This window comes from Syngnathoides biaculeatus, chromosome 8, assembly GCF_019802595.1.
Source record: "Syngnathoides biaculeatus isolate LvHL_M chromosome 8, ASM1980259v1, whole genome shotgun sequence".
Lineage (NCBI taxonomy): Eukaryota > Metazoa > Chordata > Actinopteri > Syngnathiformes > Syngnathidae > Syngnathoides > Syngnathoides biaculeatus.
The window spans coordinates 4,548,469-4,574,716 of record NC_084647.1 but is presented as its reverse complement, the minus strand read 5'-3'; the positions used below and the strand labels follow the sequence as shown (position 1 = coordinate 4,574,716).

The following is a 26,248-nucleotide window of genomic DNA, read 5'->3' as shown; positions in this document are numbered from 1 at the left end:
GGTGGGGAGAGCGCAGAGATGTCTGGAGAGGTTTTGAGGGTTGATGAGAGATTGAAGGGAGTGTAGTGTGTGGTGAGGATCTGGGCCAGGGCCTGGTCGTTCACACCTTGGGGGCCTTTAGATTTGTAGTTTGTAATTTACCTATCATCATCTCCAAACTGATGCAGATTTGTATGAAGTGAACTTGTGCTGGAGTCTGTCTGAATACACAGTTAATATTCTTCACCTCATTGGTATTAAAGAACATAGATATTAATATATGGGGTTACAGTGTTTGTGTACTCATCAACTCTTTCACAGTCCTGAACCTCTCCCACTCTGTTGTTTCCAAACACGTGTGACGCTCCTGCAATGTCTCGCTTGTCCAACTCTTTGGAGTCCTGACAACAACCACTGTTTGCAGCGATCAGGTGTACCATCACGTGATCTCCAAATTTGAGCCTGCCGCTGGGCACGGCTATGCTAACTGTAGTGTAGCAGTGATCCCACATGTTCTCTTTTCTAGTATGCCATTTATTAAACTATTTGTGATTTAGTAGTTCATGACTTATATTCCCTTGTTAAAGTCACGAAATACAATGACCAGGGAGTCCGGGAAGGTCTGCTCCACATTCAAACTATACTCCATGAGCGGAGGCTGGGACTCGTGCATGCTCTCATCTCTCACAATGTAAACAGCAGTGCTGTCCTGATCCGTTCTTTGAGAATGAAAATCGGTCCAAATTTGGTAAAAAAAAAAAAAAAGAATCTGATCGGATTGGATCTAAAAAAAAACGTACTACTCTTATACCGGCAGTCCATTCCATGCTCCGCTCCACTTTTATCCAACAGCTTCCGGATGGCATGCCAGAGTCCTCTTGCTAACAACAGGTAGGGTGCCAACATGGTAGCAATCTGTAAAGGCCTGTTTACACTCCTGCGCTCGCGCGGCCGACAACGCCCAAATTGCATGACGTGACCAACCCATTGGCCCGTGCGGTCCCTCTGAATCACTTGATGCGCACACAATAAAAACTGTTACTAGACCTTATAATGTTGCACAAATCATCTCTCGTGATTGGTCTTTTTTAGTCACATGATGTGATTACATACTGCGTGTCCCTTTGATCTACATATCTCTGCTGCCGCCTTCTTGATCATTTTTGCAGCAAAATTTGAGGCAGACTTTTTTGTGTCAACTAATTTTTGGGGTGAACTTAGCTGATATATACATACATATACAGACTATGGGGCACGGTGGAGCAGCTGTAGAGCGTTGGTCTCACAGTTCTGAGGACCGGGGTTCAAATCCTGGCTCCGCCTGTGTGGAGTTTGCATGTTCTCCCTGTTCTTCTGTGGATTTTCTCCAGGCAATCCAGTTTCCTCCCACATCCCAAAAACGTACATTAATTCTTCTTTTGCTTTCAGCTTGTCCCGATTAGGTGTCGCCACAGTGTGTCATCTTTTTCCATCTGAGCCCATCTCGTGCATCTTCTTCTCTAACACCCACAGTCTTCATGTCCTCCCTCACAACAGCCATCAACCTTTTCTTTGGTCTTCCTCTTGCTCTTTTGTCTGGCAGCTCCATTCTCAGCACCCTTTGACCAATTTACTCACTCTCTCGCCTGTGGACATGTCCAAAACATCGAAGTGTGCTCTCTCTAACCTTGTCTCCAAAACATCCAACTTTGGCTGTCCCTCGAATGAGCTCATTTCCAATCCTATCCAACCAGCTCACTCTGAGCGAGAACCTCAACATCTTAATTTCTGCTACCTCAACTTCTGCTTCCTGTTGTTTCTGTTTTAGAGTCTTTACCCTTCATCCTAGCAGAGACTCTTCTGTCACATAGAACATCAGACACCTTCCGCCAACTGTTCCACCCTGCTTGGACCTGTTTCTTCACTTCCTTATCACACTCTCCATTGCTTTGTATTGCTGACCCCAAGTATTTGAAGTCGTCCACCCTTGCTATCTGTTCTCCTTGGAGCTTCACTCTTCCCCCACCGCCCCTCTCACTCATGCACATATACTCCGTTTTTTTCGGCTAATCTTCATTCCTCTCCTTTCCAGTGCGTGCCTCCATCTTTCTAATTGTTCCTCCACCTGCTCCCTGCTTTCACTGCAGATCATAATATCATGGTCCAAGAGGAATCCAGCCTAATCTTATCTGTCAGCCTATCCATTACTCCCACAAACAGGAAGGGGCTTAGAATGAATCCCTGATGCAGTCCCACCTCCACCTTAAATTCTTCTGACACGCCTATGGCACATCTCACCGCTGTTCTGCTGTCCTCATACATGTCCTGTACCATTCTAACATATTTCTCCGCCACACCGGACTTGCGCATTCAGTACCACAGTTCCTCTCTTGGTACTTTGTCATTGGCTTTCTCTAGACAAAAATATACAATAATTGGAGACTCTAAATTGGCCCTAGGTGTGATTGTGAGTGCGACTGTTGTCTCTCTTTGTGCCCTGTGATTGCCTGGCAACCAGTTCAGCGTGTACCCTGGCTCCTGCCCAATGACAGCTGGGATTGGGTCTGGCACTCCCGTGTCCTTCGTGAGGATAAGCGGCTAAGAAAATGGATGGATGTTGTCTACTGATGTTTTATCCTCCCTGTTTTGTGGTATACCGTATCCTTCCTTGTTTTGCAGTACCTCTTTGTCGACTCCACCAACAATTACCTGTGGAACACCTTTGACTTCTGCAAGAGTGTGCAAGGTTTCTCCCTTCCATTCAAGCCAACAGACATGTTGATTCACAGCACAGCACCCGACCTTGTGCTTGGATATGACAGTTCTCACCCAAACAAGCAGGTAAGGATTGGCATAGTCTGTCTTGGAGGGGAAGTAAACATCCAGATTAAAGATTGATTATTTATTTATTTTTGCAAAAATACTTTGTGTGTTCCACCACAAGTCAGAATATGTATGGTGTTATGATAAATATTGTTTGTGAAAAAATAAAATTTTACAGAATAATTTGTCAATCTCCAGCAAACTGAGGGTGTGGCCATTTTAGGAAATATCACACCATGCTGCTGACCAAAATTAATGTCACACCTATCTCTGTGACGGTTAGATATGTGACCAAACCCACAAAACAGGTTCTCAGACAATCCGTGACTGATTGTGGTTGATGATATGATTGTTTAAACCTGAACGTTCTAAAATGTCTTCACTACTGCAAATAAGTCACGTACAGTCTCCAAAGACAAAGAAAAAGACAAGGACAGACACGATTGCGTTACAAGGTAACCACCTGGATAGGTGCCATCGTCACCACTTGTCTCATTAAAAATAAAGTGTCAGTCATTTCCTTTGTGCAGTTCCTTCCAATATGGATACAAACATACGAGTGTATTATGGTGATCCTCACATCACGTCCATAGATTAAGCATCTTTTTGTGTGTACAGTGAAGAAAATAAGTATTTGAGCACCCTGCTATATTGCAAGTTCTCACTCTTGGAAATCATGGAGGGGTCTGAAATTTACATTGTAGGTGCATGTCCACTGTGAGAGAGATAATCTAGCAAGAAAATTCCAGAAACCACAATGTATGATTTTTTTTTTTAGGGTAGGGTGGCAATTTTTTGCCTTATTGAGATAAAAGTCTCCAAACAGGTCACAATCAAGGAAATACCACTTCTTTTTGTATATGGCTAAGTTATATGATAACTTGAGGCAGCCATATTAGGTCAGGAATGAAAGGGAAATAACTCCGTGCTAACTTTGACCGATGATTTATCCTCTCCTGATACCAAATTATGGCTTCAGTTTAAAACACTTAAATATTTTGATATACTGAAGGATATAATGCGTGAAAATCATGATGTCCCAAAAATGGAACGTTGCCCACAAATGGGTTAATGATTTATTTGTGTGATACAGTTGAAAATATTTTGTACTGGGTTTGGATCTGGAGACTGGCTCGGCCACGGCAGAACCTTGATATGGTTCTTACGGAGCCACTCCTTGGTTTTCCTGGCTGTGTGCTTCGGGTCATTGTGACGTTGAAAGACCCAGCCACGAGCCATCTTCAATGCTCTGACTGAAGGAAAGAGGTTGTTCCCCAAAATCTCACAATACATGGCCGCGGTGATCCTCTCTGTAAATAGTGCAGTCATCCTGTCCCATGTGCAGAAAAACACCCCCAAAGCATAATGCTTCCACCCCCATGCTTCACAGTAGGGATGGTGTTCTTGGGATGGAACTCCTCAAACGTCTTCCTCCAAATACAGTTAGTGGAATTATGACCAAAAAATTCCTTTTTTGTCTCATCTGACCACTAAACTTTCTCCCATGACTCCTATGTATCATCCAAAGGGTCATTGGCAAACTTAAGACGGGCCTTAACGTGCTGGTTTAAGCAGGGGAACCTTTCGTGCCATGCAGGATTTCAAACCATGACGTCTTAGTGTATTACCAACAGTCACCTTGGAAACGATGGTTCCAGCTCTTTTCAGGTCATTGACCAAGTCCTGTCGTGTAGTCCTGGGCTTATTCCTCACCTTTCTCAGGATCATTGAGACCCCACGAGGTGATATCTTGCATGGGGCTCCACTCTGATTGAGATTGACCGTCATGTTTAGCTTCTTCCGTTTTCTCATGATTGCTTCAACGGTGGCCCCTTTTTGACCAAGCTGCTTGGCAATTTTTCCGTAGCCCTTTCCAGCCATGTGGAGTTGTACAGTTTTGTCTCTGGTGTCTTTGGACAGCTCTTTGGTCTTGGCCATATTACAAGTTTGAGTTTTACTGATTGTATGGGATGGACAGGTCTCTTTATGCAGCTAACAACCTCACAAAGGTGCTTCTCATTCAGGATAATACATGGAGTCGAGGTGGACTTTTAAAGGCGGACTAACAAGTCTTTGAGTGTCAGAATTCTAGCTGATAGACATGTGTTCAAATACTTTGCAAATCTTTGGAGGGAGCTCTTTGTTTCTCAGCGACAGCCCAGAAACCTGCCTGATCTAGAGATGATCTGTGTGGAGGAGGTGGCCAAAATCCCTCCAACAGTGTGTGCAAACCTGATGAACAACTACAGGAAACGTTTGACTCCTGTAATTGCAAACAAAGGCTCCTGTACCAAATATTAACATTGGTTTTCTCAGGTGATCAAATACTTATTTGCAACTGTATCACACAAATAAATCATTAAAAAAATAATTCATTGTGATTTCTGGATTTTTTCTTTTTAGATTATCTCTCTCACAGTGGACATGTACCTACGATGGAAATTTCAGACCCCTCCATGATTTCCAAGTGGGAGAACTTGCAAAACAGCAGTGTGTTCAAATACTTATTTTCTTAGCTGTACATTTTGAAAACAGATTTATTGAGACGATGAGGATCTGGATAATTATACTGTTACACAGTTTCTTTCGGCTAGTCCCTTTCGGGGTTGCCACAGTGTGTCATCTCAGATGAATGCACATATTTCTTTGGCACAATTTTTACGCTGGATGCCCTTCGTGACCCAACCCTTCTCAGGGAGTGGAGGCCCCGGTGGGATACGAACCCACAACCCCTGGTTTAACAAACCAATGCTCTAACAGTAATCACTTACAAATACAACTTCATACTGTACATTTTTTTTCAAATAACCTTTTCATACAATTTTAATGTGAGTAGATGTATAACTGTTAGTGTAATGTTTTAAAATTAAAGAAACCTTTGGGTAGTTGCATGAGATTTTTGTTACCAACCCTTTAGTTGTATTGCTTACTTAGTTGTGAGAAACTAAGTAACATTGGTAGTACATTTTTTTTAAACTACTTTTTCTATTTGTTTATTGGAATCAATAGTCAGTTTTATGAAAATGCGTAATGGAAATCCTGAAGCGTAACCACTGCTTGTTTTGGTACATAAGGGCTCCTATTTGTTCTTTCTTTTTGAGTTGATGCACAATAAGCTAGCGGCTAAACACTCCTCCACTTGTTTCATTTGCAAAGACAAAATGAAGGAATGAACATGACCTACATTTCTTAAAAGCACCCCCCCCCTCTTCTCTTCTTCTTCTACTCTCTCCCCATCACACTCTTGAAGCTGTGGAAGTCGGACGACTTTGGGGAGACTTGGGTGTTGATCCAGGAGCATGTGAAGACCTACTTTTGGTAAGATGACAATATGAACTCATGACAAGCACAGTATGTCATGCACTGAGATGACTGAAAACACTAAATAAAAATCCTGAACTATGTTTTTCTTTATTTACTGTGAAAACTGAATCTACAATGTCTTGAAAATATTCCCTGCACAAGATGATGGTTGATACAAAATGTAAAAGTTTCTATGAGAGTCAATACATCATCTACTTGTACAATTCTACTTGTTGCACATCTTCCATCATTCATTACTAAAGCCAATAAGTGTGCTAACAAGACTTACACATTATTCTAAATGTCCAAATAATGATGGTTTCAGTTAAATCTAAATATTATGGTGATCATTTTATTGTGGCTGTTTCCCTGAGCAAAAGGAAAGTCATTGGTTCATTATTTAAATTTCAGGCCTTGCTCAGATATGTGGGCTGAAACCTTCGTTTACTTTCATTTTGTCAGTGTGACCCTGCCGTGTGGGTTTTATCTGTTAGATAGAATTGGTGACGGATTTTTTTCGTCATAGTGGCTTTAAATGTTCTGTTGAAAATTTCATGTTAATGGAGACTTATGTTGAGTTAATGTATATTAAAAATTTTAAATGTTAAGTCATTAACATATTGTATTTATCACTGTCATTGCACAACTGAGCTGGAGCATTACTGAGAAAAGACAACATGCACTATACATGTTCCATTCCACCTATTCCATGAATTTGTCATTATGCTTAAGTTTTACTTTTTTTACTGGAATATTTTTGACTAATTTTGAAGAAATGCCAGTCAAATTATGGGATATTGAAGTGTGCTGGAAGAAATTTTTGTTCCATCTTGCAATTCGGTCCAATAGAAGTGAATCCAGAATTGAAAATATTGTGCAGCTCATTTAACTGAGTTTGAATTATTGAATTGAAAGTGTAACTTGACTCCAAAGTTTAAGTGATTCCAAAGTGTGAATGTAGAAAGCCAGTGAGCAATTATGTTACAAACCTGTTACTCTGATATTGTAGTAAAAGAGTTGTTAGTTGCCCTTTAACATTGTTGGTTGGGTTTTTCCGTGTTTGCAGTTGGAACCCACATAGACTTCTGATACCACCACACAACCAAGGAAAATGTGCTTTAGTCATAATTTTATTGGGCACTGAAGACATTTCAATTTTGCTCCATTTTTGTGTTTATTTGTGGTGCTTAGTTTGCTTATTACTTACTGGTCTGTACAGCAAAGCTTTTTCCTGTTTGCATTCTTGTGACAGATAAACCACACTGAAAGTAATTTCACATTTGTTGTGACTCATTTTGGTATACTTTTGGTCGACAGATTTCTACTGATTAAACATGACCTAAACCAGGTACCACAGTGATATTATTTGGAAATGCATCAACTATTTTGGACCAGAGAAAGTGAACTACAGGTGTGAAAGCACCTTTAGTTGTTATTAGTTATCTCAAAGGAAGGGACTTAGAGAGTCAACATTGGTCAGTGCAAATAGTCTGACATCCACTTTGATTTAGACGGCGTCCACAAGTTTTAGCAAGGACCGTTGACTAAAAGCCACAGTGACAGAGCATTGCAAAGACAGTGCTTCTTGTGTTCAGCTCTCGAGCCTCAGAAAGAAAGCAGTGTTTGGAAGGTTAATGATAAGACAGAGCCAAGCCTCTTCATTTAGTTTAGATAAATGTTTTCCGAAAAAGCCTTGTAACACACATAGGATTTACCAATTTCTTTTCCAAACTCTATACTACTTGCAGATGATTTTAGGGTGACAACATTTTAGTCAGTTTTATGTAACCAATACGATTATAGCGTGTAAATTTGAACACAATCTGTTCTAGGACCCTTACTGACCTCTTTTTATTTCTGGATTTGAAAACTTAATTCAACAGAGATGGAGACTTTAGTCATTGTGACTGAGATTTGAGTTGACTCAAGTCACTTTTTTTGATTCCAGGTGATGACATGGTCCAGTGTAGTTTGCACCTACTTGCGTGGAAACTCTGTTGCTTTTGATTAATATCTTTTTTTTCTGTTGGTCGCACCAGCAATGTAGTGAAAGGAAGTCATTTTTAAACAGTTTAATTGTTGTCTATGTATGAGCCCTTCTGGTGTAACAGACAGATAAACATTAATTCTGAATATATCAAGCACATAGTGTAAATATGGCTGGAAACGTGATGGTGAAAAATAGACATCCATCCATCCATCCATCCATTTTCTTAAGCACTTATCCTCACTAGGGTCGCGGGATATGCTGGAGCCTATCCCAGCTGTCAACGGCCAGGAGGCAGGGTACACCCTGAAGTGGTGACCAGCCAATCGCAAGGCACATAGAGACAGACAGCCACACTCACAATCACACCTAGGGGCAATTTAGAGTGTTCAATTAATGTTGCATGTTTTTTGGATATGGGAGGAAACCAGAGTGCCCAGAGAAAACCCACGCAGGCACGGGGAGAACATGCAAACTCCACACAGGCCGGTCCGGTATTCAACCAAGGACCTTAGAACTGTTAGGCCAACGTTTTTCCAGCTGATCCACCGTGCCACTGAAAAATAGACAATGCAACTAAAAAGTAGCATGTGAGGAGAATGATGTGTCATCCTGTTTTATGTACAATATCTTCATTCTTCTTTCCAGGGGCGTTGAGCCCTTTGACCCCCCCACAACAGTGGTAGTCCAGAGGCATGAGCCCCAGGGTTTCTCCATCATACTCAGCAGTACTGACTTCTTCCAGAGCGAGCAGAACCGCAAAGTGATCCTGGAGCAGGTTGACAGCTTCCAGCTCAGGGAAAAGTACATGTTTGCCACCACTGCAAGGGTAAGACTGCTTCCTGTAACACTGTAGGAATTCCATGCCTTGTCATGTGAAATACATTATAATAAGTGTTTTCTATCCTGTTTTAAATGTCAAGTGCAGTATTCACTGTCACATGATGACACATATTTGCCCTCGTGACTAACAAACCAACAAATAAACCCCATCTTAGTTAACAATATGGAATGAGAGAACCATCAACAATCTATTTGTTGTTCATCTTATCTAGAGCAGGGCCAAGCAGAGTTAGAACCTATCCGAATGAACTTTGGACTCACATGTCTGTTAAAAAAACAAAAACACTGCAAGTCATTATTTAAAGTTTTTTGTTTTTAAGTAGGGCAAAATCTGCTTAGTGTTTGTCATGTTGACACTTGGGCATGTTGGGAGTGACACTGTCAGAACAAACAATGTCAACACAATAAGAACTTAAGATGGACTTCTCACATCCATTGACAAAAACAGGTTTGTCATTCTTGTTTGTAAAAATATTTTGCTTCCATGGGCTTGAGTGCACTTTCTAGGCGTATTGTTGACTCAACCTATTGAATTCGGATTAGATTAAGTTAGTTAAAAAAACATATATTTACTATTAAGGGTTATAATGTATAGATTAACATGGGTCTTGTGTTTTACCGTTGCATTTAGTCACTATAAAATAATTGTTGTTTCTTCATGGCCGTGGAACCAATTCCTCATTTATATCTCTGACTTCCAATATATCTTGCAAATGAAAGCATCTACAGTATTTACTGCTGCTCCTGTTATATATCTGCCTGCATTCTCAAGAAATTTATTCAACCCCAGGTTTGTTTTCACTTAATTAATAGTGAACTTAATGAACTGGAGCAACAGCATCGCTCCAGCACAAATCAATAATTGTCTGTTGGTAATGTGGTGCACATTTCCAGTCTTCAGTGTTTGTGTATTTGAAGGCAGAAAGAGACAGCAGAAAAAAACAGATAGTGGAACAGATGGTGAATATGATTTGGATATCATCTCCTCTGTTTTTTCCATGGACAGATTTGCCATCAGTCTGGTGTGAGCTCACACCACCCTGTTGGTACAGTGTGATTGGAAAGAGAGGCCCACTGTGAAGGATTAGTCTGATGTGGACTAACCTCTAACCCTTGTAAATATTATGATGGTGAGAGGGCACCTTAATGGCTAATGTCTATGAAACATTTGATAAAGTTCCCCTCTGAGAATCTTTAAAGGGAACTTGATTGTGATGAAAAATACTTTTTTATATACAGCCACAGACCTCTACTTTTGAAATAGTCTTACATATTTATCGCTTTTCTTTTAACCTATGAAAATGCTGTAATTTCCAGACTATAAATCGTGACTTTTGTCACACGCGTTCAATCCTGCAGTTTATGTAATGATGCAGCTAATTTATGCATTTTTTTTTCTAACACCCCCCAGGGGCGCTCGATCAGAAAAGGTAACAGTGAGACTGATGGAATATATGGGTCGAGAAAGATACGGGTTTAATGTAACTTTGCGCTTTGTGCATAAATAAAATTACCATGAACAGACCCTCACTATGTAAAATGCAAGAAGAATTGCATATGACGCGGTTTTCAAGTTAAAAGCAATCGAGCTGGCCAATAAAGAAGGAAACAGCTGCTGCACATAAAGTTGGCATAAATGAATCGATGGTGAGATGTTGGAAGCGGCAGCGGGAAGAACTATAGCAATGTAAAAAAAACTCTTTCTGTGTACCGTCTTTCTTTGTAAATATCTCATGTTTCAACATGGGCTCATGCGGCTTATAGACAGGTGCGGCTTATGTATGTACAAAATGTTTTTTCCTTTAAAAATGTACTGGGTGAGGCTGATAATCAGGTGCGCTCTATAGTCTGGAAATTGTGGTAGTTTTTGTTTGTTGCTGCCCATTCTGGTATGGATAACCAGATAATGGTTTCTCTTTGCTAATGAAATGATTAAAGTTGTATTGCATGCTTTTATAGTAAATGGTCATCCATTACAATAAAGCAAAAGAAAAAAAAACATCGCTGCCCTCTGTTCAGCTAAAGAATGCTGCACACCTATTTTACAGCTAAATGCACAGAAGCTTTCCTTAATTTTGAAAATACATATCTGGATTTTAATTGTGCCGTCAGATGGACTCAAGTCACATAAATAGTATATAACCCATCAGATATTGTTTTACATCAATCATTGACGATATTCATAATCTGTGGAGTAAAAAGCAAAGGTTGTGTACTGATCGCTTCTTCAAATTAATTGTGTCAGTGATACTAGGACTCTTGCTTTTATTCCTGCCCAAGTTCTCTCTTTAGAAGCTCACTTCTATAACTATTAATCCATTATTTTATGATTGAGTAAATGTGATTAAAATACTAAGTGTACAGTACTCACCACAGTATCCGCTTAGAGCTGTGCATGTTCAATTTGTGATGTAGCTGTACAATGAATGTATGGCAAGTTGATTGACGTAGACTCCCCAGTTATGGACCAAAATTACGTGATGGGGATAATGACGCTAACTCACCTTTACCTGATGAATCCAATGAAAACTGTCAGTGACGAAAATAAAAGTAGCTCTTTCAGGGTTCGCACGCGGCCCTAAAAGTCCCTAAAAACCCCTAAATTCTCAAAGGTGCATTTAGGGGCTCCTAAAAGTCCTTAAAATCCGCAAAAACCGGCCAAGCCCCTAAAAAGGCCTTAAATTAAAAAAAATCAAAGGGAGGACCCCTACCGCCAAAATTCTCCCTAAAAAATAAATTAATCTTTTATTTTAAAAAAAATAGCGATTCGTCTGGTGTCCAAAACAGCTGGAAATTGTCAACGGAAGTCACCGTGTTGACAACTAGTCGCCATCGTGTCGATATTCCATTGTTTGTTTCCGTGAGTAGGCATTTCACTTCGTCTTCGTTACGACGTAGCGTAGTTCTTTCATGGATCCAACTTGTATCACGGGGAAGTGCATTTTTCAAGAAGCTTGGGTTGAAAGTGAGGAGTTTGGGAGCTGGGTTCGTTGAGATCCAAAAGATCGGCACATGTTTTACTGCCATCTGTGCAAGCAGAGTTACCAGCTTGAAAAGATGGGCGTCAAAGCGCTGGAGTCGCACCGGAAAAACAGGAGACACGGTGATTTGGCGAAGACTCTCTCATCTTCCGTTGGTATGAATCTGTTTCTAAAATATCAAGATAGTGAAGCATCAACTTCAGGCAATGGTACTAGGAGTGCCTGCGCACTAGGGATCGCAAAAAAACGCTTACTTTCATAACCGGTTTTAACCGAACAGCTGTAGCAAAAAAAAAACGATTTTAAAACCGGTACCATTGTGGTGTTTACATAATTCACCCGCGGGACCTCGAGTTAGGGTGCGGGGTTCCACACGGATTATTTTTGTTGTTGCTCTTCTGGAGTGACGAGCTCACAGAGTTTCCCCCTTTATGCGAGTAGTGTTTTGATGTCTGCCAATAAAACAAGTTTTGTTCCTGTGTCCGACACTCCGACTCCTTTTCTCCGGCGCTACACCATCGGTCGTTAATGGGGTAGTTTGTATACAATATTGACAAAACAAGCTCGTTGAATGTGGCTTCCAACAACGCACTCGTTTAAGTTAAATTTTTTTTTTTTTGGGAAAAATGTTTTAATGTTAACATTCTTCTTTCGGACTTTCAGAAAGGGCATGAAAGTATACCGAGCATTTCCTCGATGCCATGTTTGATGTTTCTTTGATTTAACTGAATGTTCTTTTGAGTCCAACTTTACTCTAACAGCGAAACTTGAAAAAAGTGGAAATGATGTTGAAAAAATAGTGCAATGTGGAGTACCGGAACCGGAAGAAATGATTGGAAATTTTAACCGATTTCGAAAGTCCGATTACGGTTTCGGTATTAAAAAAAAGAAAACCGGTTATAACCGGTTATTTGTAACCGGTTGCGATCCCTAATGTGCACCTACAGTTGTCCAGCCAGAAGTCAGGCTTTATGAACGTAGTTCAATACACGAAGACGGACTCGTTAAAGGCAGAGATCATGTGGACTTTAAAAGTGATCTGCAGCCATTACAGTTACAAATCTTGTGAAAATAATTCGAAAGTGTTTGCAGTCATGTTCCCAGACAGTGACATTGCTAAAAACTGCCACTGTGGGGAAAGGAAGACTTCGTACCTGGCTATATTTGGGATCGCTGCCCACTTTTCATCTCTACTGCCTCAAAGCCAAAACAACCAGAATAGAGACTGACATATCTACGCTTATTGAAAAGGCTGACAGGCTGTGTGAGGAGGCAGAAGAAAAGAGGAATCTGAGGTTTATCACCGAGGCCAATGGACTCAGAGGCAGAGCAAAGACAAGAGAGCCACTTTGGCACCTCTGCAGCAACAAATAGAGGAGGCACTGGGTAGGCTCAAGGAGCTAGAGTCGGGGTGCTGAAACAGACATCAGTAGAAGACATTTGTGTATATAGTTGCAATTGTAGTTAGAATCTGTTTTTCTGTATACTGTTATGTGAAGACGTTGACAATGGTCATATCAATGAGAACTACCACATGGGGCGACAGGTGATCACTGTCACAGGTACTGAGATACTGGAACATTTGATGAACCAAGAACGGTTGATGGCACTGTCTTTTTTCCTTACTCTTGATTTCCCACGATGGCCCTAAATTTTTCGTGTCGTCCCTAAATTTTTTCCGTGTCAGGCCTAAATTTTTCGTGTCAGCCCCTAAGAATGCCCCTAAAAAGCCCTTAAATTTTTTGGGTCAGACTGAGTATGAACCCTGTCTTTATACCACACTACATGCGCTGTTTCTCAGTCAGCTTTGACAAGCATCCGCCAAAGACACCCTCTAAAAATGACCAACTGGAGCTTCATTACACCTGTTATTTTCATTCTGTTTCATTACTGGTTAATGGCTCTTTATCCTCATGTCTTTGATCACATGCTAGCGCTAACTGAAATGACTGAATAGTGTTTATTGGTGGCACGGCTGCTACTGTGACTCATGCTAAAAACAGTCTGTGAAACTTGCCATATTCCCGTTTTATGTCACTAAATGTACATATATCATATATTTTATGTTAAGATTACGTTTATCCCAATCATGAAAATACAAATAATTGTGATCATTTTGGTTTTGCTATTGCTTCATAAAGTCATCACTTTATGAACACTATTTTACGTTAGCTATTGCCTTTGTTCTACGCGTCAGTTCAAAAACAGTCATTGCATCCATGGAGAATACATGGTTGTGTATTGTCTAACATGCTGTGACCTATATTCATTCTGCATGTCACATATTTCACATTTTGGTGATTGTGCGATTAGGAAGTCCTGGAAAGTGTCACAGTTCAGGCGCCATCTTGTGAGCTCTCTCTAACGAGCCCACTCTTCCATAAAGGAGAACTGTGGAGTGTTTCCAGTTTGTCTGGCGGTTCAGTGGAATGCTATCATCTAGGGCAGTGGTTCTAACCGATGCAGCGTGACACATTAATCTGCCGTGAGAGCTCTTTTGGTTTGCCCTGGGAAATGATCAAATTTCACTTAATTGGTCAGAAAATTATTTATTTATAACATCTTTGTTCATTTATCTATGGTAGCGGCGTATAAAGACAGGCAGAACAAACTAATGCTCTTCCATTCAATGGCAGAAAATGTATACCGTAATGGATAGGTTTCCAGTGACGTCACCACAGTCCCAGAATTCCCTTAAACCAATCGGATAAATTAACAATAGAAAAAAACTTCACGCTTCACCTATCACCTGTGTTCTCTGACCACTATGACACACAACATGGCGTAATTGGAAACCTATCCATTCCGTGGCGCTAGCGTGAAGCTCTTTCTGTGTACCGAGGCTTATAACCAGGTACACTACCGCTAGCAAAGTGCTAAAGCTAGTGCTGCACTAACGCTAGTGCCGCATCACTGCGTAAACCTCAGGGTTGAAAGCATGTGGAAAAAAGTCGCGGCTTGTCGGTGGGAAATTATGGTAATTGACTTGTTTATCCTTTTTCTGGGACACATTTTTTTTTCAAATGTATCATGTGTGCTTTGGCTCAATAATGGTTGGGAATCACTGGTCTAGGGGTCTCCACTTGTCGAGTATTTGTTTGGGGGCTCCGCCGATCACTACTCACTAGGTGTTTTTGCCACGCGTCCATGAAGACGACTTGGTTCTCGGGCGCCAATGAATTAGTTGTTTCCTTCATTTTAATGGAATATTTTGCTTTTGTGAACAAACATTGACAATCAGTAACTCATAACTAAGTTAATGAAGCTAGTTCCCACATTGGTGTTAAAACATGAAGTGAGGAAAATCATTTGTTTGAGAATATTGACCATCTTATAAGTCCATCAATTTATTGCCCTTTGACCCAAAGCAAATGTTTTATACCGAATATCATTCAAAACCACATTGGCGCTGACAAAGCACTATGAGCATACTGACTGAGGGTGTAAAAAATGTAATTCGTGACACTTAACATACTAGCTATGTGGGAAGTAAATAAAGTAATTTAAAAATTGTGTAACTGACACTTTTTTTCTTAGAAACTGATTGGCGGTGTTGAGTCGCCATCTGTTCAGCTTTGGGTCTCCTACAACCGCCAGCCAATGAAAGCTGCCCAATTTAAAACCCGTCATCCAATCACAGTGAGTTTCCTCTTGTATTGATTAAACCTGTCTTCACAATGTGTCCAAACATGATTATGTCTATTTTCTATTCTGCTAACAGGAGTACTACATCGCTGATGCTTCTGAGGATCAAGTGTTTGTGTGTGTCAACCACGTAAACAATATGACACACCTGTACATCTCAGACACACAGGGTGTTTCCTTTTCACTCTCACTGGAGAATGTTCTATATTACAGTCCAGAGGGCTCCAGAAGCAATACACTCATCAGGTACTTACTGTATAGACACATACGCTCACCATCTTTAACATTTTTTAAGTCCGAGTCAGCTTTATTGCTGTGGGTACATGTAGTTTGGAAGAAAAGGCTATATCTACTGACATACACTTTTTTTTTTCAAGCTCCTAAATCCTCAAAAGTGTAGGTACCCATGAGGTCAGTTGTTATTTACCTCTCTAGTTTTAGAAACTCTTGGGCAATTTACTTCTGAAAACTGCTGTTATTAAAAGTAATTTGATATTTTACAATATTAATCATCTTAATAGTCCTTTTATACATTCTGCTGCCTTTCATGTAAAGCAAAAGCGAATGTATTACTATAGCCCCTCCTCGAGCCGTCACCTTATCGTGGTAGAGGAGTTAGTGTGTCCTGATGATCCTAGGAGCTAATTTGTCTGGGGCTTCATGCCCCTGATAGGGTCACCCATGGTAAAAAGGTCCTAGGTGAGGCACCAGACAAAGTATGACTCCAAAACCCCTATGAGGAGTATAATTATTGGATCTCGGTTTCCCTTGCCCAGACGCGGGTTACCCCCTCTGGAGCCAGGCCTGGAGATGGGGTTCGAAGGCTAGTGCCTGGTGGCCGAGCCCGCGCCCATGGGGCTCGGCCGGGCACAGCCCGAAAGGGTAACATGGGTCCCACTTCCCATGGGCTCACCAACTGTGAGAGGGGCTTTAGGGGTTGAGTGCGATGTGAGCTGGGTGGTGGCCGAAGGCAGGGACCTTGGCGATCGGATTCCCCGCTAACAGAAAATAGCTCTAGGGACAAGAAATGTCACCGCTTTGGCAGGGAAGGAGCCTAAGATGATGTGTGAGGTCGAGATATTCCGTCTGGATAAAGTTGGACTCACTTCTACACACCGCTTGGGCTCTGGTACCACTCCTCTCAAGAGGGGTTAGACTGTGTTCCACTCCAGGGTGAGAGGCGCATAGCAGGTTCAACCCTGCGGCTTATGCAATGATGTGGCTAATTTATGCATTTTTTTTCTAACGGCGCCCAGGGGCGCTCGAGCAGAAAAGGTAAGAGTGAGACAGGTAGAATTTATGTGTCGAGGAAGACGCAAGTTTAATGTAACTTTCCACTTTGTGCATGAATAAAACGAACATACCCTCATCCTGGAAAATCCAAGAAGAAATCCACATGATGTAGCTTTCAAGTTAAAAGCAATCAAGCTGGCCGATAAAGAAGGAAACAGAGCTGCTGCACATGAACTTGGCATAAATGGTGGACTCTGGACTTGCCCACGGTGAGAGGCACCAAGCAGGTGTGGGGATACTTATTGCCCCATGGCTCGGGGCCTCTACGTTGGGGTTTATCCCAGTAGATGAGAATGTAGCCTCCCTCCGCCTTCAGGTAGGGGGACGTGTCCTGACTGTTGTTTGTGCCTATGCACCAAACAGCAGTTCATAGTACCCACCCTTTTTAGATTCCTTAGAAGGGAGTGCTGTAGAGCGCTCCCTCTGGGGACTGCAGCATTCTGCTGGGGGACTTCTATGGCCATTTGGGCAATGACAGTGAGACCTGGAAGGGCGTGATTAGGAAGAATGGTCCCCCCGATCAGAACCGAGTGGTGTTCTGTTATTGGACTTCTGTGCTCATCATGGATTTTCCATAACGAACACCATGTTCAGGCACAAGGGTGTCCATATGTGCACTTGGCACCAGGACCCCTTGGGTTGCATTTCGATCGTCGACGTTATTGTCGTGTCATTGGACTTGTGACCGGGCGGTGGGGGACATTGAGTCCGAGTGGACGATGTTCCGCTTATCCATTGGTGAGACGGCCGACCGGAGCTGTGGCTGTAAGGTGGTTGGTGCCTGTCGTGGCGGACACGTTAGTGGACACCAACAGTGAGGGATGCTGTCAAGCTGAAGAAAAAGTCCTATCGGGCATTCTGGCCTGTGGGTAGCTAGTACTGGCTGGCCAAGCGGAATGTGGTCACTGAGGCAAAAACACAGCCATAGAAGGAGTTCGGTGAGGCCATGGAGAATGACTTTAAGACGGCTTCGAGGAAATTCTGCTCCACCGTCCGGCATCTCATCTGACTTGCGACCAGTTCAGGGTGTAGCCACCCTTTTGGCCGAAGTTAACTGGAATCGGCTCCAGCTCTCCCGCAACCCTTGTGAGGATAAGCAGGTTGGAAAATGACGGCTGGATGCTCCGTTTAAAATACTACCACGTTTAATTTAGTACCAGAAGTAGAGATCATAGGTTGTAATGATCTCATTAATCAACATTGATTTATTACGCAGTGTCCTATATATTGAAAAGAGCTCATCTGTCATGCTTAGAGACATAAACAGCAATTATTTCTCTCTGCCTTGTCAGCGTCATGATACAGTCGCTTACATAAACACTAAAACATGCTAGCATACATGCTGACAGTGTAACCAATGTATTCAAGTGTACTTCATCAGACAAGGCACACAACAATTGTGCACATAAGGCATGCTGTCAATTCAATTTAGGAGAAAATGTAAAACTTTTAAGTGCATTTTATGGTTGCAAAATTATAGTACATCTCATACAGAGGTATATTAATACTGAATCTATTATTCACAGATTTTTGTTATTCGCCTGGATGTAAGGAATGTAACCCGTGCGAATAATGGGGGAACACTGTACTATGCTTATGACTGAACATATGTTTATAGGTCAATTAAAAAGGCCGTGTCTGCCGTTTTCTACATCAGTGGCCCACAACCTTTTGGTGTTACTTTAGAGACATATTTTGATGGGACCGCATACAAACAAATAAATTTCGTCAGAATAAAAGAAATGCTAATTACATAAAATGTGGCTTCTAAATCATGAAGAATCAAGCCATTCTTTCTGCTCTTGAAAGCTGTGAGCATATCTGCTGAATGTACACTAAGCTCGTTTTTCTCAACTGTCAAACATACAGTGAAGAAAATAAGTATTTAAACACCCTGCTATATTGCAAGTTCTCCCACTTAGAAATAATGGAGGGGTCTGAAATTTTCATCTTAGGTGCATGTCGACTGTGAGAGAGATAATCTAAAAAGAAAAAATCCAGAAATCACAATGAATTATTATTAGATTTTTTTTAATGATTTATTTATGTGATACAGCTGCAAATAGTTACTTGAACACCTGAGAAAACCAATGTTATTTGGTACAGTAGCCTTTGTTTGCAATTAGAGGTCAAACGCTTCCTGTAGTTGTTCACCAGGTTTGCACAGACTGCAGGAGGGATTTTGGCCCACTCCTCCAAACAGATCTTCTCTACAGGCAGACAGGTTTCTGGGGTGTCGCTGAGAAACACAGAGTTTCAGCTCCCTAGAAAGATTTTCTCTTGGGTTTAGGTCTGGAGACTGGCTAGGCCACACCAGAACATTGATATGCTTCTTATGGAGCCACTCCTTGGTTTTACTGGCTGTGTGCTTCGTGTCATTGTCATGTTGAAAGACGCAGCCAAGACCCATCTTCAATACTCTCACTAAGGGAAAGAGGTTGTTCCCCAAAATCTCACAATACGCGGTCATCCTCTCCTTAATACAGTGTAGTCGTCCTGTCCCATGTGCAGAAAAACACCCCCAAACCATGATGCTTCCACCCCCATGCTTCACAGTAGGGATGGTGTTCTTGGGATGGAACTCATCAATCGTCTTCCTCCAAACACGGTGAGTGGAATTATGACCAAAATGTTGCATTTTGGTTTCATATGACCACAAAACTTTCTCCCATGACTCCTCTGTATCATCCAAATGGCTATTGGCAAACTTAAGACAGGCCTTGACATGTGCTGGTTTAAGCAGGGGAACCTTCCGTGCCTTCCGTGATTTCAAACCATGACATCTTAGTGTATTACCAACAGTCACCTTGGAAACGGTGGTCCCAGCACTTTTCACGTCATTGACCAAGTCCTGTTATGTAGTCCTGAGCTGATTCCTCACCTTTCTAAGGATCGGGGATGACAATTTTCCGCCGATCGGTGGATTTCTGACTTTTTCAGACCAAAATGATCATTCTTGAGATAAAATAAATCCGATGAGAAAATTTCGGGGGACTTGGGGGGGGGGTGGCTTATCGTGGGCCTGCGTCTCGGTGGTGGGCTCCGAGCTGCAAGTTTAGCTTGGTGCTAGCACAAGCACGACTATCATCTGCTGTTCTAACTTGCTCGGTAGTGTAAATATTTGCATTTTGCGACATAAACATTAAAACTTGTTTGCGGCAGACTACTCGATTGGTCAACAGAGTTATACAGTATAACTATCCAATCGTGTTAGTGGATAATCGAGTTTCATCATAGCCATGTACATGGGTTCTCGGTTCTCAGAAATCGCAGTGTAACTTGTTAGTTAGCCAAGTAATAGCGCGTGGGACTTAGCGCGAAGTGAGCGACGGTGTGTTCAAAGTTTTACGATGGCGAACGTGTTTGAAAAAAAAGGATGTAGATCGAGCGAGGGCAATTGACAAGGATGCTGGAATCAAAAACTGTTTCAGACGGGCATGGCTTGAAAAGTGAAACTGTGTTGATAGGACCGAAAACGGTATCAACATGTCTAACCGAACACATACAAAAAGTGGACATTCCCGGCAAAGTGCTGTCCACTCTGTGTTCCGATAGGAGCAAAAAATATCCAGGTGGAAACCCCCCCCCCAACAGACATTTTCAGTGTTTTTCAAAATTGGTCATTCTCATCCTTGAAGTATCATTGAGACCCCACGAGATGATATCTTGCATGGGGCCCCACTCCGATTGATATTGACCGTCATGTTTAGCTTCTTCCATTTTGTAATGATTGCTGCGAGAGTGGACTTTTTTTCACTAAGTTGCTTGGCAATTTCTCCGTAGCTCTTTCCAGCTGAGTGGAGTTGTACAGTTTTGTCACTGGTGTCTTTGGACAGCTCTTTGGTCTTGGCCATGATACAAGTTTGAGTCTTACTGATTGTACACGGTGGACAGGTGTCTCCAGCAAGCTAACTACCTCACATAGGTGCATCTGATTCAGGATAATACCATATTTTCACGGCTATAAGACGCACTTAAATTTCTTAAATTTTATCCAAAACGAACAGGCCACCTTATAATGCGGAACGCCTTATACTTGATTGGTTGTCCAAATTTTGTAACTGACTGGAAGGTTTTCCTGCTTACACGCTAGTTATATAAAGAAAAAGCGGACCTGTGAGAGGACAGCATGTGGAAGTTACAGGAGAAAGTGTGGGCATGTAGAGGACGCTAAAGGCGCGGCCCAAGAAGGTGTTTTGTGCTAAACAACGTAACTTTGGCTAAGATCCCCCAAAAATGGTTCCAACAATGAGATATGCTTACAAAGAACAAACAGCCGCCGTGAATAAACAAGTGCAGCTAATGAACTCTGAGCTTGCTGTTATACTAGGAGCCTACAAGGCGAGGTTCCCCAAGTTGGAAGAACAACACGAGCAATGGATTAATTAACAAAGAGCAAACAATAGGCATGAAAGAAAAACAACAAAGCAACTTCATTCTCCGGACATCGACGTGAACAGAGGAAACAAAGTGAAGTTGCGAGCAGCGTGGGATATACCATAAACGCAGTTGGTTCGTACTTAAGAGTTTGATATTGTACTTTATTAACGTATTTAATAATATAGCGATCCTTTCATAAAGCATACGGTAGTATGCATGCACACTATTTAAAAAGGAGGAACTCCTGAGTTTTACTTGGTTGTACTTTAATGAAGTATGTAACATTGTAAAGAGTGAACTTTGTTGTACCTTGTTGAAGTATTTAAAAAGCGTGCTTGCACGCTACCGTATGGTTTTGGCTAGCATCTCTTTACAGCTGTGCTGTATAGCTACATAGTTAAATACTTAAATGACAACTGAACTCACGATTTACACTGTTAAGTGTGTCAGTAAAGTACGTACCACTGAAGTCAATTTCCTATCCGGTACCTCTTCAAATCGTGTGCATGCATACTCCTGTATGCTTTAAGCTAATGTTGGTATATAGTTATACCGTTTGCAGCGCTAAACGTGTATGTAAATAACGTTTGAAGTGCATGTTTTGTGTCAATTATTCCTTCGCTCATCGTTTTGTAGTCTGCTGGTTGTGCTGTTCTGTTTGCTGTGGTGTATAGATTTTGGTTCAGTGTGAAACCATGGGTGAAGATGGTGTGTTGACTAATGACTCGTTTCCACCACTAGTAGTGGGGTGAAAAAGTGTAAGCGTGTTCTTTGTGCTTACAAAAATAAAGGTGCAATTGTGCCTCACTGTCTTGCGAGCACCACTCTGCCTCCGCCTAATAATACGGTGCGCCTCGTACATGTGTTAAATACTGGAATTTTACCTGCATCTGAGCCATGAAAAGATGGTACATGGAGTGGAGGTGGACTTTTCAAGGCGTACTAACAGGTCTTTGGCGGTCAGAATTCAAGCTGATAAACAGGTCTTTGAATACTTATTTGCAGCTGTATCACACAAATAAATTGTTAAAAAATCATACTTTGTGATTTATTGATTTTTCTATTTAAATTATCTCTCTCACAGTGGACATGCATCTAACAATTTCAGACGCCTCCATGATTTTTAAGTGGGAGAACTTGCAATATAACAGGGTGTTCAAATACTTATTTTCTTCACTGTACCTTTACGTCCATTGTAAATACTGTACCTTGAAAAAGGGATGGGACTTTGTATAGCGTCTTTATCATACACACATAGCTGCCTCTTTGGACTACAAAAATACATTAACTTTAAACCTCTGCGTCATTTTAAAGCAACCCACACCAACCCAAAGCCCTGGTTCACACACTGTCTGACAAGTCAGGCATTCTTAAAAATGTTTGAACTCCAATTCTTTTCCCTTCCTTGCACTTCCACCTTCTCACTGTGACCTGTGTGCACTCACGACCGACAACAAGGTCCTCTAATGTCTGCGGACTATTTGAAGGAAAGATATATTTTTGGGGTGTAGGCATAGCTAGCTAGCTAAGTGCACATCACGTTTGTGCTGAATAACTACTGATTCGAACGTGGTTATGTTCTTATAGAATCGGGGAGGGGTAACTAATGCTGGACACCCAATTGGATGAGTGGGTGCCATTCTGGCCTCACACCAAGAAATCAGAAAAATGGAAATGTTGAAAAACAGCTTACATCTATACTGCCACAATTGAGTATGACTTAGTTCTCTTACCATCGCTCTTTTGAACAAACTGTTGTCTCGTGTTTGCCTAAAGATAATGACACATACAGTCAAGATATGTACACATAATCGCAACACATTACTTCATTTACTTCATCTCACATTCTGCATAACACATTTATATTATAGAATCAATACTAATGTGTGCATTTAAAGGGTAGAAGTCCATCCCACATAAATGAAAATTTTTGGGGTGGAGACGTGGAGACAATTACTTGGTGAGTCAAAGTAGTACTGTATAGGATAATGGATTCTAAAAAGAGTTGAGAGTGGCAAACCTAATTGAGCTGATGTTTTGTTGTTCCTTCAAATCCCTTTCTTTCAGATATTTTGCTCATGAGCCTTTTGCTGACCTACACCGTGTGGAAGGACTCAGAGGTGTCTTCATCGCCACACTCGTCAATGGGTCTGTCAGTGAGACCAACATGCGGTCGGTCATCACGTTTGACAAGGGGGGGACATGGGAGTTGCTTCAGCCACCCACTGCTGACAGTCTTGGAGGGACTGTGGACTGCCAGGTACAACACCTTGAACATTTCACATTTTAAGATTGCTTGATCATCGATCTTTTGAGCACATCATAGAGCATAATGCATCTAGAGAAACATTTTGTGACACAAACTTTGAATTAAACAAATCAGTTTCGAGTTGGGGTAGACTCATTCTATTTGACAATTCTATGCTATTCCACTGTGTGAGAACAGTTTAGGAAACAGCCTTTTGCTCTACCAGGACATAAAATACGCTCCATGAACGCACAAATAGATGAGTTACGTATGCAAGAAGATGATATCCCTCGCCTCATTCCCAGCAAACACCGTTGGGATAGTATAGAATGGAAACTAAGCCATACCCTCTCATGTGTGCCTTTTTTTGTCTTTATGTCTCAAAAGTATTCTCTGTCTAGAGTGGGTCTAACAATCAAAGATCAATTTCTTGAATTTTTGATATTCTTTGACATACAAATAAAGATGATTCTGATTCATGAATAGACGAGTGCAGCTAATGAACTCTGACCTTGCTGTTAGACTGGGAGCCTACAAGGCGAGGTGGCCCAAGTTGGAAGAACAACACGAGCTAAGGATTAATTAACAAAGAACAAACAATCGCTGTGAAAGAAAAACAGCAAAGCAACTTCATCCACTGGACATTGACGTGAACAAAATAAAAGTGAATTTGGGAGCGATGGAAGACAAATGAACACAACTTTATTAAAAGGCAGCCCTGGGCGAGTTACGCCACAATTTTTGAATGGATGGATTAACAAAGAACAAACAATCACCATGAAAAAAAAACACGAAGCAACTTCATTCACTGGACATGGCTGTGAACAAAATAAAGTGATATTGTGAGCGATGTGGGAGCGATGGATGAAAAGTGGCAAACACAAGGTTATTAAGAGGCAGCCCCAGGCGATTTGCGCCACTCTTTCTAAAAGGATTGTGGATGTTTGGGCTCACGTGTCTGCTTCCACTTGAGGACATAGGAAAACTAGCTTTGCCAAGCCGAGAAGACCAAGCTGAATTTCTTTGGAAACAAGATGAGGTGGCCCAAGTTGGAAGAACAATGAGATATGCTTACAAAGAACAAACAGCCGCCGTGAATAAACAAGTGCAGCTAATGAACTCTGAGCTTGCTGTTATACTGGGAGCCTACAAGGCGAGGTGGCCCAAGTTGGAAGAACAACACGAGCAATGGATTAATTAATAAAGAACAAACAATCGCCGTGAAAGAAAAACAACAAAAAAAGTTAATTCACCAGACATCGACGTGAACAGGGGAAACAAAGTGAAGTTGCGAGCAGCGTGGGATATACCATAAACGCAGTTGGTTCGTACTTAAGAGTTTGAGATTGTACTTTATTAACGTATTTAATAATGTAGCTATACTATATAGCAATACTATCATAAAGCATACGGTAGCATGCGTGCACGCTATTTAAAAAGGAGGAAAACCCGAGTTTTACTTGGTTGTACTTTAATGAATTATGTAACATTGTAAACAGTGAACTTGGTTGTACCATATTGAAGTATAATTTTTGAAACTTTTTTGAAAGAGATAAATTTCTTGAATTTTTGACATACTTTGACATACAAATAAAGATGATTCTGATTCAGCATCGCAAACCTCAGACCTCACAAATGTTCTTCTTGCTAAATGGACAAATAATTTACACCGGTACATTAACATACATGAACAAAATACAGAATAGATTTTGAAATGGCAAGGTGGGGACCAGCTCAATATTTTATTCCATTTGCTTAATTATTTTCATTATGAGTTCACAGATAATACATTTACCCCAAGCATATATACCTGTACAGTGTAACATTAGGTTTATCCACCCACGGTCAGGCAATACTACAATTTAAAGCTCATACATTACATCCATTACATATTTTTGTTTCAATAGTCAAGTGTTTCCATTAGTTACTGAAAGTAATCCATCCATTCATTTTCTGACTTGCTTATCCTCAGAAGGGTTGCAAAGATTCTGGACCCAATCCTAACTACCTTCAGGCAGGAGGCAGGGTACACCCTGAACTGGTTGTCAGCCAATCACAGAGAACATAGAGACAGACAACAGTTGCACTCACGATCGCATCTAGGGGCAATTTAGAGTCTCCAATCAATGCATGTTTTTGGGATGTGTGAGGAAATCGGAGTGCCCGGAAAAACCCACGCAGGCACGGGCAGACATGCAAACTCCACACAGGCAGAGCCGGGATTCTAACCCCTGTTCACAGAACTTAAACAGACATTCTACCCGGTGGACACTGTGCCACCTCTTAAAGCAGGGGTGTCAAACTCATTTCACATTGTGGGCCACATACGGCCTTGGTAGATGTCATGTGGGCCAGACCATTAAAATTATATCATACTCTGCTATAAATAACCAAAATATCATGTCTTTCCTTTGTTTTGGTGTAAAGAAGCACAAGAACATTTGGAAAATGTTGAAATTTAATGAACATTCCTTTTACAAAACATTTCATGAAACACCTCAGATTTCCTTAGACAAATGTGCAATTTACTTTTATCATTCACATATATGCATTGCAACTGATCCCACTGATTGTACAAAGGCACAAAACTTTAACAAGTAATTGGTCTTAAAAAATATAGTAATGCACTTTAAGATAAAACGAGATTTATAAAGAAAGGAATTTTTAAACCATTTACACATGTGCATATAAAATCTAAATTTAATCACTGCCGAGACCTTAAAAACTAAGGAGAGTGCTATTAAATGTGTAAAGAACTACAGTATTCACATGTCCTGTAAATGTGAA

The 26,248-nt window shown here is 41.2% G+C and overlaps 1 protein-coding gene across 1 annotated transcript in view; it reads left to right on the top strand.

Annotated features, from left to right (window-relative positions):
* Positions 1 to 26,248, top strand: part of sorl1 (sortilin-related receptor, L(DLR class) A repeats containing) — a 131,968-nt gene that overhangs the window by 28,803 nt on the left and 76,917 nt on the right. Inside the window, exons 4-9 of the mRNA XM_061826560.1 lie at positions 2,638 to 2,799; positions 6,032 to 6,099; positions 8,720 to 8,900; positions 15,433 to 15,534; positions 15,617 to 15,786; positions 23,281 to 23,473. Coding sequence (XP_061682544.1) covers positions 2,638 to 2,799; positions 6,032 to 6,099; positions 8,720 to 8,900; positions 15,433 to 15,534; positions 15,617 to 15,786; positions 23,281 to 23,473 — 876 coding nt within the window. The remainder of the gene's footprint in view (positions 1 to 2,637; positions 2,800 to 6,031; positions 6,100 to 8,719; positions 8,901 to 15,432; positions 15,535 to 15,616; positions 15,787 to 23,280; positions 23,474 to 26,248) is intronic.